Genomic DNA, 12126 nt, shown 5'->3' on the forward strand with positions numbered 1-12126 from the left:
GAAGATCAGTGACTCACTCGTGCCTGAGAAAACTAAAGAAAGCTGCAGCAGCATGACAGAGAGGCTGTGTTGGGGGTGGCCTGTTCTCCCTAAAATTGTCATCAATTTTAAGAACCATGCCGGGTGAGAGATGAGTTATTTGGGGCTCTTGCCCAAGCTGCCTGGAGGAATATCAGCATCAGGAAGAGGACACCAAATTCTTGGAGGCCGATAAAGAAATATCAAGTGACCACCAGAGGAGAGATGCATCAGCCTGGGTCAAGGGAACTGTAAGACAGAGGTCCTCAGCAAAGGCAAACTCCAAAGAGAGAGAATCAGCTTTGGCCATTTGCCACGCCCGGAGGTTCTGTAGCCACCCAGCCAAGTAAGAATATCCTACCACTTTAATTCTCCCTCCTGCTGTAAATAGAGGAGGTTGTGAGCAAAGAGAGAGCAGAAACTGATCTCCAAGGGCAAGTGATGTCTACCAACTAAAGCCTTAGCTGAGAGAGGGGGAGGAGAAGTCCCACTTTTGAATGAAGATTAAAGGATTGATTAATATTTAAGACTGGACTTTCTGCTTACTAAATTGAGACTATGTTTATGCTTCACCGTGAAAACTGGCTATTAAGAGTGATCAAAAAATCATTGGGCCTGCTAGGTATTCAGCCAATGGCAAAGGAAAAGCTTCCCTGAGAGAAAAAGGTCTAAAGTAGAAGTGGAAGGCAGACATTAAATTTGCATTTTGATTATATCATTGGTCATGTTTGTTCAGTGCACCATTCAATTTGAAAATCAAAACTCTTTAGATTTATGCTAGTATTTGCAAAGTAGTGAGTTAACTACATTTTTGCCCCTAATATAAAAGAGTATGATCTGATGCCTGGTATAGTACAGATGCTCAGTAATTGTTAATTTAAACTGAATGTGAATCTTCTGAGTTGCTGAGAGAAACTTTGAAATATTTTCTTCTAGAATTTTATTTATTTATTTATTTTTTATCCTACAGTCTTAGGGCTGACTTTTTGTTTTTGTTTGTCTGTTTGTTTTTGTTTTTTAGAATTATTTTAAAACAAGAAAATTTGCATATAAATGTACACATTTTTCACCAGTTCAAACAACTCGTTTACTGTATAAATAACATGTGGCCTATTTTCACAACAAATTTGAGGCCCATTTGTATAGATTTAATGTGGCTTGGAAGCAAAAGGATGTGAGGTGGAGCAGAAGAGCCCTCTGGGCTGTTTCTTAGAAAACTTAAGACTTATATCACCTTCAACGGCCACCATCCATGAAGCCTCCCATTGACTGATTGACCTCAATAAATTTAGCATAGGGATGCTCTTTAGACTACCTCTGCATCATCTTAAAATTATAATGCTGCTTTTTCCAATTGTGGGAAATAGGGAGATAAAGTGAGCACTTTAATAGTCTCGGATGTTTTATTTTGCCTCTAGTTCTTCATCACTTTCAAGGGAATTTGCTAGGTTTTCAAGTCATAGCCAGAATTTTATCCTAAGTAAATCTATAAGGATGTTTAAATGTAATGAGACTGTGGCTCAATATATTTATTTAATTACAGTGAGAGCGATCCAAATATTACATACCGAAAAAGCTTTTAGGGTCTTATAGTTCTTTCCCAAATGACAATTTCTCCTTGAATACAAGGGAAAGAACATATTTAAAAATGGCGTACTTGTTCACTATGTTCACTATTTTAGTCCTCCTCACCACCACTACTTCTTTTTTTTTTTTTTAATTATTCTATTTCTATTTCCTGCAGACCAAGAAGTTTAAAAAATCATCCAAAGTCCATGACAGTGGTAGGTCATATCGATGATCATTATAAAGAATGTTATATTTTCATGTAATTTGATAATAAGATTAAATGAGTTCCTCAAGTTACATTTCCATAATGTTCAGCTTAGCTTTCCCCTCTGTCATCAGATAAGGGTCTATTTGGTCTCTGATCATAGTTCTTCCTATAATTAGAAGCCCTTTCCTCTGAAACTTTCCTTGTATTGATCCTCTTAACTTCATCCCCACAGCTACTGCTTCATGTCGAACCTTCATCATTTTTCATCTGGCCTATTATGGTCATCTCCTAATTGGTGTTTCTGCCTCCAGTTTTGCTCCCCTTCCATCCTCCATGGAGTAGAGAGTGATCTCTCAGAAGCAAAATCTGATTATGTCCCTCCCCTTCAATGGTTCTCAGTTGCATTCAGGATCAAATCCAGTCTCCCTAGCTCAGCATATAACGTCCTCTATGATCTAGTCCTTGCCTTCCTATCCAATCTTCTCGTTCACTGCTTCCCCCTTGCCAACGTACATACCAACCATATCTAGCCACTTGTAATTTTCTAAATATACTATTATTTTTATGCTTTGTTATTATTGCCCATGCAGTTTTCCTTACCCAGATAGAATGTTCTCTCCCAACTACTTTTCTCCCCCTCACTTCAGTTCCCAGCTCAAGCTCTATCTCCTCTATGAAGCCTTTCCTGTCCTGTCTCCCAGATGGAACGGACTTGCTTCTTCCCATGTGCTCACACCATACCCTTTGATACAACAACACTTATAACATTTCATTCCAGTTCCCTGCATTCATGTCCCTTGACTTGACTAGAACTCTTTAGTGCAGGAATTGTCTTACGTTCATTTTGGTATCCCTAAGCACCCAGCCCACAAAAGGTATTAAATAGGAGTGAATATTTGACTGGCTTGGGCCCTAAGACCAATGCTACACTTGCTGGAGTAATTCGTAATAGAAGATACAGCTGCTGCTGCCCCCGTCCCACCCAAGGCCATGGTGTATATTCGTAAACACCATGGCCTGTTTGTGACATAGCTTTGTGGAGAAGAGGTCAAAGATTTTTACTCTACATGACCCATTGAGACCCAGCTGTTGGAATAATTGAGTAATAAGGAAATCTTTATACTACTAATTCTTAGTTATACTGTGCTGGTGAGTCACTTTATGAATTTTTCATATTCTTGCTTCTATTCTTGTTTTCTTCATTCTGCCAGCTGGCAACAAAACCAAGAAAGATGAAACTCAACCCACATTGTTCCTTAATGGGAAAAAGATCGAAACAAACAAAAATAATAATTAAAATATAATATTGATATTATCTGTGATATTCATCTATCTATAGGTTTTCTTTATATCATTTTTCCATATGTAATCAAGAATTAGCTGTTTTGCCACTGAATGCCTATCTTTCTTAAAAACTTAAAACATTTTTTCCTTTCATTTGTAGATGCCAACTATTTTAGAAGGAAATAGAAATGATTTAGATTAAGCAAGACTGAAGATTAAACACTAATTATTTTTGTCAACCACTCCAGGAGCAGTCACTACTAAGTATAGTACCCAGATCAGTCCATATAAATGATAACAATAAAATTGTATAAATGGTGAAAATTTACATTCTAAAAAATGTGATAACTTTTTTCTGATTTCTTCTTATAAACAAAAATTCTACTTTAAACAGGTGAATACAGTGGCTTCTTTTCCAAATATCTATTCTCATTTTCATAGAATACCACTCCAGTATTAACAGGCCTTTATGAAACATAAAAATAGTCATGAATCTCATTTCGATTTTTTGTTTCCCCTCGTAGTACATTATTTTTCTCTCTAGTCAATCTAGTAGGCTCTTCCTACTACCAATCAAATTTAAAAGGACGCTAATTTCGAAATCCTTTGGAATTAAACCCTAGCTAAAAGGAGAAGACTGATCTTTCGAGACATAACCCTTATAATTTCCCCCTTAACATAGTTTTGAGGAATTAGTGCTGAATTTAAACAAAAGACCCAGAGATAGCTGATTTTGTAAAGTATATCAGAAAAATAAATGAACATAACATACATATTATCCTTTTAATAAATCCCAGAGCCAGGATGGAGGTGTAATTATTGAATCAAAAATATACCTTGAGTGAAAGGAAAGAAATTATTTTATCTCACTGACATTAGTTGCACTTAAATTAGTCAGCAAAGTACAAGAGGAAAATATATGGAGAATATATATCTGGCCCTGAAGGAAGTACTGATTAAATAAAAGCTATTATTATTATTGTTTTGGTTTTTTTTTTGTTGAGAAATTCTATAAGACAGGTCTTATATGAATTTTAAAACATAAAATTAATTTCTCAAATTCAAAAGGCTGCAATAAAATTTAAGACAACCCATCAGAAATGCAGTGAGTTTGGAGGTATAACAGTGTTTCATTTCAGAAAATTAAGCCTCGAAAGCTTTGAAAGCGATTCAAATTTTAAAAAGAGCCATTATTATTGTTGTTGTTGTTGTTATAGTTATCAGTGTCATGGGATCCTCTAAGGAAGATTAAAATATGACAGGAGAAAGACAAACATTAACATAAAGATAGTTAATGCAGCATCTTGAATCTGCACGTGAATGTGATGGAACAGTTGGAATGGGAAGATTAACAGGTTGTCTACAAACAGGATTGTGTCCTAAGTGCTACATTTCCCATGTGTACTATTAGAAATTTATGACTTGTTACCTACGTGTTGTCTCAGAATTAATGTGCCTCCTTTGGTGCATGGCTCAAGGATACAAAGTCTAAGTCAGTTCCTTCAGTAAACATTTAGTAACTTTCAATAAATGATGTGACAACCTCTGTGTTAGATACCAAGAATACAAAGAAAAATCAGGCAAAGATCACCAAGGCCTACATAATCTATTGGGAGAGATAGATAAACAAACTCTGTTCTAGGATGGTGTAGCTATAACTGCCCATGGAGGTCTAGAAATATGCATGAAATGGCCCTGGACCCTGTGAGAAAATCTCAGGGAAGATTTTACAGAAACGATGAGCCAGATCATCATAGCTGACTAGATATTCCTCAGATGGATAGCAGAGGAAAGCAACAGCGCACTCAAAGCATAGAGGCCTGAGATACCATGTTACATTCCCTGAACAACAAGCGCCGTCTAAAACCCACGTTCTTCCTGTGGCAGGAGATGAAGATGATCATAAATAGAATTATATGCCATGCTAAGAAATTTGAACTTCATCATTGTAAGAAGTTCTGAAGGATTTTAAGTACAGGAGTGTGGTCAGACATGCATTTTTGAAAGATCACCCTAATAATGATTTAAAGGGTAGGTCAGTGGTGGGCTGTGCTAGAATTAGATGTACCAGTTAAGAAACTGCTACAGTGCTCCAGCCAAGAAAAACTGAGGCCCAGAACGAAAATAATGGCAGTGGAAATAAAGAGAAAGATATGGAAGCAAAGTGATTTCAAAGGTAAAATGAAAACAATTTGGGAATTGGTTAGCTATGGGAGTGAAGAGAAAAGAGTCTAGGAAGCCTGGCAGGGTTCTGGTTGGGTGGTGGTTATCTGAACTGAAAGAATACAAGAGGAACAGCTGGTTTGCCGGAAAAGATATGATGAGTGTGAGGTCGCTGTGAAACACAGGGGAGATATTTTAAGTAGTTAAATATATGCTGAGGAGGATCCAGTGGATTTGGAAGGGACTGAAGATAAAGGAGAGAGTAGGCATAATTGATGAATCAAGGTCTCGAAGGAAGGAAGAAGGGCTAAGTTCCACAGCACAGCACAGGAGCAGACACCTCTTCCTCTGCAACTGAAAGGAAGGAAATCAGAATAGGCACATTCAGGGCGACTGTGAGCTGTGATATGATAAGCTGAGGGAGCTCATGGCTGAAAGCTTCACTCTCTTGCAGTAAGTAGGAGGGGAGAGGCGAAGGTTTGAAACAGCCACAGCTTCTGTCCTCACAGAGCAAAGCTTCAGCTCTCGCCACAGGATAGTACAAGGAGATAAAATTTCCTTTCCACCTCACGATTTCATCTACTTTCTTCTCCTTCCCTCTAGACATTATTCCCTTGATTCTGACTCACTGCATCTTCTGGAGGACTTGCTCCATCAATAATTTTTATGGACAGGGTTTTAAATTTTTACTTTGTAGTCTGCAGTCACTGCTAACATGCACTGGCCCCAAATTACTTGTATGCCCTGGCCCATTGTTTCCTTTTCTGAGAATGTCCTTCCTGTCCTAACTAAGCTAAACTTCCTCACTTCTCCACCTCCATCACCCAGTTCCTCATATTTAAAACATTTGTATTTCTTAAGGCCTAATTTAAATGTCACCCTCATCCTTCTCTGAAAGTAATACCTATCTCCTCTATTTTATCTGTGACTTTCTAATGGTACTTAGTACTTTCTTCCCTAAATTATAGCACTCGGGAAATAGTATGCTACAGCAAAAAGAGCACTCAACATATAGCATCACGAGATTCAGGTTCAAGCGGCTCCTCCATACTAGCTGTTGTAAGAAAATGAGTTCATAGGATTTTTTTTTTTTTTAGGCTAATGTAGGAATTTAAAAGAGTTATATACTATGTAAGAGCAATCATAGGACTATGTTAATATTAATGTAAAAATACAAATATTTTGTACATTATGACTCTCTTTAATAGATTATAACATTTTCCTATAAAAATACAACTCTTAGTATGAGTCAGTGATGTATAGAATTAAAATCTAGCAGATCCAGTCTGAAATATACATAGGGCTTTGGAAGTTAGTATGAATTCATAATTGTGCCTCACTCGGGTAAGTTGTGAAACTGGAAAAAGATCTTTCTGTATTTAGCAAGGCCAAACTTGCATGAAGAACATTTAAAATATATATATTTTGTAAATTTAGAGCATGACGTGGTGAAAATTCAACAACACTGTGATACATTTGGGAATTCTTATAGAAAATGGGGCCAAAGTCAAAGATATTATAAAAAGAGAATTTCAAGATTTAATACAACTACTCCACTGATACATTCCTCCACTTCAGTTTGTACTAGAGAATTTGAACATTCCTAATTAAAGAGCTTTGGTACTAGAAGGACAGTGTTTAGAAAAAACTCAGTTCTTTCCCTCCTGTGTTTCTCCTTTACTCTCATGCTACTACCACATTCACAATACTTCTGACACCAGATTTGTGGTAGGTTTTCCCCAACCAAGCAATTCTCTGTAACATCAGCTGGGTGTCCTACAATTTAACTCAATTCTAACAATATCTACCTGGAGGTAGCGTCAGATCCCACAGTTCAAGGCCTTAGTCCCCCAAGACTGCCCTCAATCCACTTCAGATGCCAATCCCAAGTCTAGGTCGTCACCTGTGTTTCTGACCCACCAGCTATAAATCAGAGGTTCCTAATGATCCCCGCTTTGGGTTTCATCAATTTGCTAGTGTGGCTCAGAGATCTCAAGGAAATACTTATGCACTTATGTTTACCAGTTTGTTAAAGGAAACAGACGAACAGCCAATTGATGAGATACACAAGGTGAGGTCTGGGAGGGTCCTGAGCACAAGAGCTCCTATCTCCTATGGAGTTGGGATGTATCGCCCTACCAGTACTTGGATGTGTTCACCAACCGGGAAGCTCTCAGAATCCCTTGCCTTTGGGATTTTATGGAGGCTTCATCACATAGACATAATCATTAACTCCATTTCCAGCTCCTCTCCGCTCTTTGGAGAATGGAATGTGGGGCCGAAAATTCCAAGCTTCTACTCATGGCTTGGTTTTTCTTGTGACCAGCCCTTATTCAGGAGTCATCCAGGAGCCCACCCATAGTAGCTCATTAGACAAAAGATGCTCCCAGTGCTCTTGTCACTTAGGAGTTTACAAGTGTTTTAGGAAATCTGTGCCAGGAACCAGGGCAAAGACCGATATATATTATTTTCAATTATCTCACAAATAGGTATAAAAGCTGCAATACATAAACACATGAGGAATTAGTACGATTAATAAATAGATATTTTTTATATACGCTTTCCTTTACTGATTTACATACCATAAAATTCACCTATTGTTAGTGTATGAGTCAATGAGCTTTAGTAAATTATTGTCATGCAATAATCACTACGTCTTGTTTTAGCCTACTTTCATCACCTCCACCCCCAAAATTTCCTCTAGCTTGTTTTCAATCAACCACTGCTTATATCCTAACTTCTCCAGGATTCTGGTTAGTCTTGTTTCTGGGGAACATGCAAGGGAAAGGTTAGTAGGACAAACTGTGATCAACTGCTGTGTTTGAGCATGAGGCATTGAGACAACTACTTGGTAAAGCGTTGGTATTTCCTTGTTGTCTGCCATGATCCATCTAGTTTCTGTAGAGACCATTTGGCAAATTGAGTTGGAGTATGACGGAGACCACCACCACTTTGAGAGTTATACACATCTCTACCATTCCCCCAGGGTATGGTTGTGTTTTTAATTTACTATCTTGGTTGGAGAGGGGAATAGAAGTGGCAATTTCAGAAGCTTCCACTTGGTCTTTCATACTCTTAATACTCTTACTAGAAAATAGTGTGAGGGTCCTTTCAACCACCATTCCATCTGTACTTTCAGGGACCAGATATGGGTAGGTCTGATAACCTGTTACCTGGACCCAGCTCCTATATACTCCTGGTTTAAAAGGGGTCCTGTTGGTACTTTAGGTCCTGGATATAATGTCAGTTCAGACCTTGTGTCCAACAATCTTCTAAAAGTCTGAGTGTTCCCTTTCCTTGTGCATGATTACTGTGAGTAAATGTCCATAGGATGGGATATTCACTGCTGAATGGCAACTGCTGTGGTGTTTCAGGTCTCCTCATCACAGGAAGCTAGTTTCTCTTTGGTTACTGGGTTTTAGGATTGAGAACTGGTTCAAACCCAGCTGAGGAAGAAATCATGACTTTTTATTGGAATTACTGCTCTCAGCTTTGTGATCTTTCTTGATTTATTTAATTATATAAAGTAAGCAATAAGCTGAGTGCCCATCTATCTTATTAACCATTGCCATGGCTCTGTACAAGTTACTCTTCCTATCCATTCCCCACCACCCCTTCCCTATTCTGACCTTGTAGCTCATGGTGATAATTGTGCCCACCTTGTTTCTGATGGTTAAGTGGTGCCACTGGCCTCCTTTCATCCCCATTGTTATCAGCCCTGTTCCATAAATAGCATCTCGGCCTCAGCCCCAGTCTACAGAGGACAGCTGACCACTGGCCTCAGCAAGGCTGTAGTCCCTTCACTGGTGCATTACTTATTGCTTTGGTAAAGAGAGTGACTTCCAGGCCCTCTCACAGAAGGTGTAATATCTATGCTATGTACCATATCCATTCTAACAGGCTCGTATTTAGGGGCCAGGCAGAGAAAAGGAGGGGCCAGTGAGGTAGAAGGAAACTAGGAGAGTACGGTTGTCATTGAGCCTAGAGAAACAAGTGTTAAAGGAGGAGGTGGGGAAGGAGGGTTCAGATGGAGATTTTTGAATTTAGCAAGATGAAGATATTTTGGTGCAGGGGTAAAAATAAAAGCCCAACTGGAATAGGCAGAGAAGAAAATTAAGAGGTAGGCTAACGAAGTTTTTCTGTGTCAGAGAGCAGAGAAATAAGACTATTGCTGAAGGGGAACAGGGACCACAGAGAATTTTGCTTTTTAAGATGGACAGTATTATAGTATATTTGTATGTTGATGAGAGCAATGAATTGGAGAAGTAGAAATTTATTAGGAGGTAGAGAAGAGAGGGCTTATTTCAGAATCACATGTTTTCAGCAGGAGATGGGATCCAAACCACAAATGATGGATGGCCTTTGATAGGCCCACAAACATTTTTTATTGTAATAGCAAGGACTTAAGTGTTCTTTCACCTAGCAAGGGCTAAAAAAGAACTAGGTTTTGCAACTATACTTTAACTCTGAAGGAAAAAGAAAAAAAAAACTTCCGTTGTTATCCTTATAAAGGGAGCATGATGGGAAAAGAAACATAAAATAAGAAAGGTTTTCAAAGGAGTCCTGGCTCCCCAACCCAACTCTTCACTTAGAAGGAGGGTGGACCTTCCTTCCCACCCTCCTAGAGCACTATTCCCACCTAGTTCTCTTTCTTCATAAATCATAGACCTTCCCTATCACCTCTTTTCAGCTCATCTTTTTTTAAAAAAAAGTAACAGACAAAATCACAGGCACCTGATCTCTCACAGCAAACACCACCATTTACCTTCATCTGTACACTCATGATCACACAGACACTGTTTTGTGTTTGTATGTTTTTATTTTCCCTAAGTTCTTCACATCAGTCACATCTAGAGGAGACACACTTTTATTTGTCCCTGCTCTACCTTTAGTAGCTGGTTGTCTAAAATTCAAGTCCCATATAAAATCCATTAGTGATCATTTAATAACATAATTAGAGTAAAAGTCCCAGTTTAAACCTACACTGGATTATCCACACAGGTTGAGGCTACGTCTAAACAGGTCATGAGACCTGGAGAGACCCAACTACTAGGAATGACTTCAACATAAGGAATGAGACTCCTCTCTGCCAGAAATTAATCTTCGGAAGGAAAAAAAGAGTCAGTGAGAGACTCTTGGTCCAGTGACGGAGAGAAGTGATTTTGAGTACAGTAGCATGTATGTATCTTTTTTCACATTCCACACTGGATTCTCTCTGGCGCTAGGTGACAGCAGCAAGTTAAATAACAGGATGCATTTGTCAAAAACATGGCAGACTCAGGAATTCAGAGTAGGTCTGATTCGAAACTCATGAAAAATGCCTCAAAGTTGGGGAATTTCTTCCTATGCCAGTAGAGTATTAGCAAGGTTCAGACACAACAAAGCGGGGTCAGCAGTCCTGGTGGCTTTGGCACAGAGTGGCAGCTTTAGTAGCTGTGCATAGCAGTGGAGACAGTAGCAGAAAGTGAGAGGATGTCTTCTTAGGGAATGTGGGGTTAATTCAGAACATAGCCCCTCCATGTACCATAGAAGACAGATGGCTGCCTGGTCAACAGCCATAAGGAAGGCAGTTAACAAAGTGCTCTCGGTAGGGCACAAGGACGTTTTCTGCTGTTCCTGTGGACATCTGCTCCTGTAACCAAGCAGCAGCACATCTTGCTCCAGTCCGGCCGAGAAAGGAGCTTTTCCTCCAATGAGATAACTCCTCCCTCTCCTCGAGTGTATAAAACTGCTTGCCCTACCCAGGTGCAGCTTTTTGCAGCTCCAATCTGCCACCATTTGAGCATTCCCACCTTGAGAGTAATAAACAGCATGTCCCATTTCTCTGGTAACTCCTGGTTTTTCCAGAATATCCAAAGTCCAGCTGCTAGTTCCAGGACTGGAGCTCCTGCATTACAGGGAATCCCTCCACCTCAGCCAGTTGCCTTGGTGGCAGCAGGGATGGCATTGGTGGCATTGCAGAGTGGAGCGGAGCAGAGCTGATTTAGCCCAGCACTATCAGGTTGTAACTTTAGCAGAGAGAATTAGTGGCGGCAGCAGCCACAAGCTGCTTTTACAAGGGTCCCAGGGCAAGGAGACCTTGAGCAGAGCCAGTGCAGGAGTACAACAGCGGATATCCTAGGCCCATGGAGCATGGAGTCTAGAATCAGACTGTTAGGTTCAAATCTTGCCATCTGCCATTGACTAGCTTTTAAGTATTGGGTAAATTATTAACCTTTCTGTATCTGTTTTCTTCTCAGTAAATAATACCCAGCTCATAGGGATTTTTAGAGATTAAATTAGATTATACATGAAAGCAGTTTCTAAGGGACACCGATTGGCAACAGTATGCACACAATAAGGGTTAGCTTGTTTCATTACCCATATGACATGTCACACTGGTCCAGTCCAACAGTACCTGGTATTCAGATTGTTTAATTGCATGAAATACCAGATTATTGGCAGCAACCCAAAGTCCAAACTAGATGAGTAGAAAACTGAAGAGTATTGTACAGCCTTTGCTGCCCCCATCATATATTTGCCAAATACTTTCTACATGCCAGGCACTGTTCTAGGTGATTTATCTTTGGAATGTCACGTAAGATGTAAGAACTGTCACTATGGGTAGGGATGTGGTCAGAGAGGGAACAAGATTTACCACTGTATATTTTTTATGCTCTTGGGTTTTTTAAACAATTATCTATTCCAAAACATATTTTTGCTTCTTAACACCATTATAGTTCATGATCCTCATATCCCTCTTATTTAAAATCATACAAAGAATTTATCGCGCCAGACACCAGGCCAACTGTCCTTCAAATAAAGTCGTCATTAACGATGTTAATAAATTGGAGCGGTGCGGGTCGAGTAAGTGACAAATTCCAAGTCGCCAGCCCGCATTACGG

At 39.3% G+C, this 12126-nt stretch overlaps 2 protein-coding genes across 2 annotated transcripts in view; both read left to right on the top strand.

The window, feature by feature from the left end:
* Window positions 1–3281, top strand: part of CAGE1 (cancer antigen 1) — a 51561-nt gene extending 48280 nt beyond the window's left edge. The window contains exons 12-13 of the mRNA XM_011367073.2: window positions 1763–1802; window positions 3240–3281. Coding sequence (XP_011365375.1) covers window positions 1763–1802; window positions 3240–3281 — 82 coding nt within the window. The remainder of the gene's footprint in view (window positions 1–1762; window positions 1803–3239) is intronic.
* A 1628-nt stretch (window positions 3282–4909) lies between these two features.
* Window positions 4910–12126, top strand: part of SSR1 (signal sequence receptor subunit 1) — a 32078-nt gene continuing 24861 nt past the window's right edge. The window contains exon 1 of the mRNA XM_011367074.2: window positions 4910–5027. Within this exon, the coding sequence (XP_011365376.1) occupies window positions 4910–5027 (118 nt within the window). The remainder of the gene's footprint in view (window positions 5028–12126) is intronic.

This window comes from Pteropus vampyrus, unplaced genomic scaffold (assembly GCF_000151845.1).
Source record: "Pteropus vampyrus isolate Shadow unplaced genomic scaffold, Pvam_2.0 Scaffold129, whole genome shotgun sequence".
NCBI classification, from domain to species: Eukaryota; Metazoa; Chordata; class Mammalia; order Chiroptera; family Pteropodidae; genus Pteropus; species Pteropus vampyrus.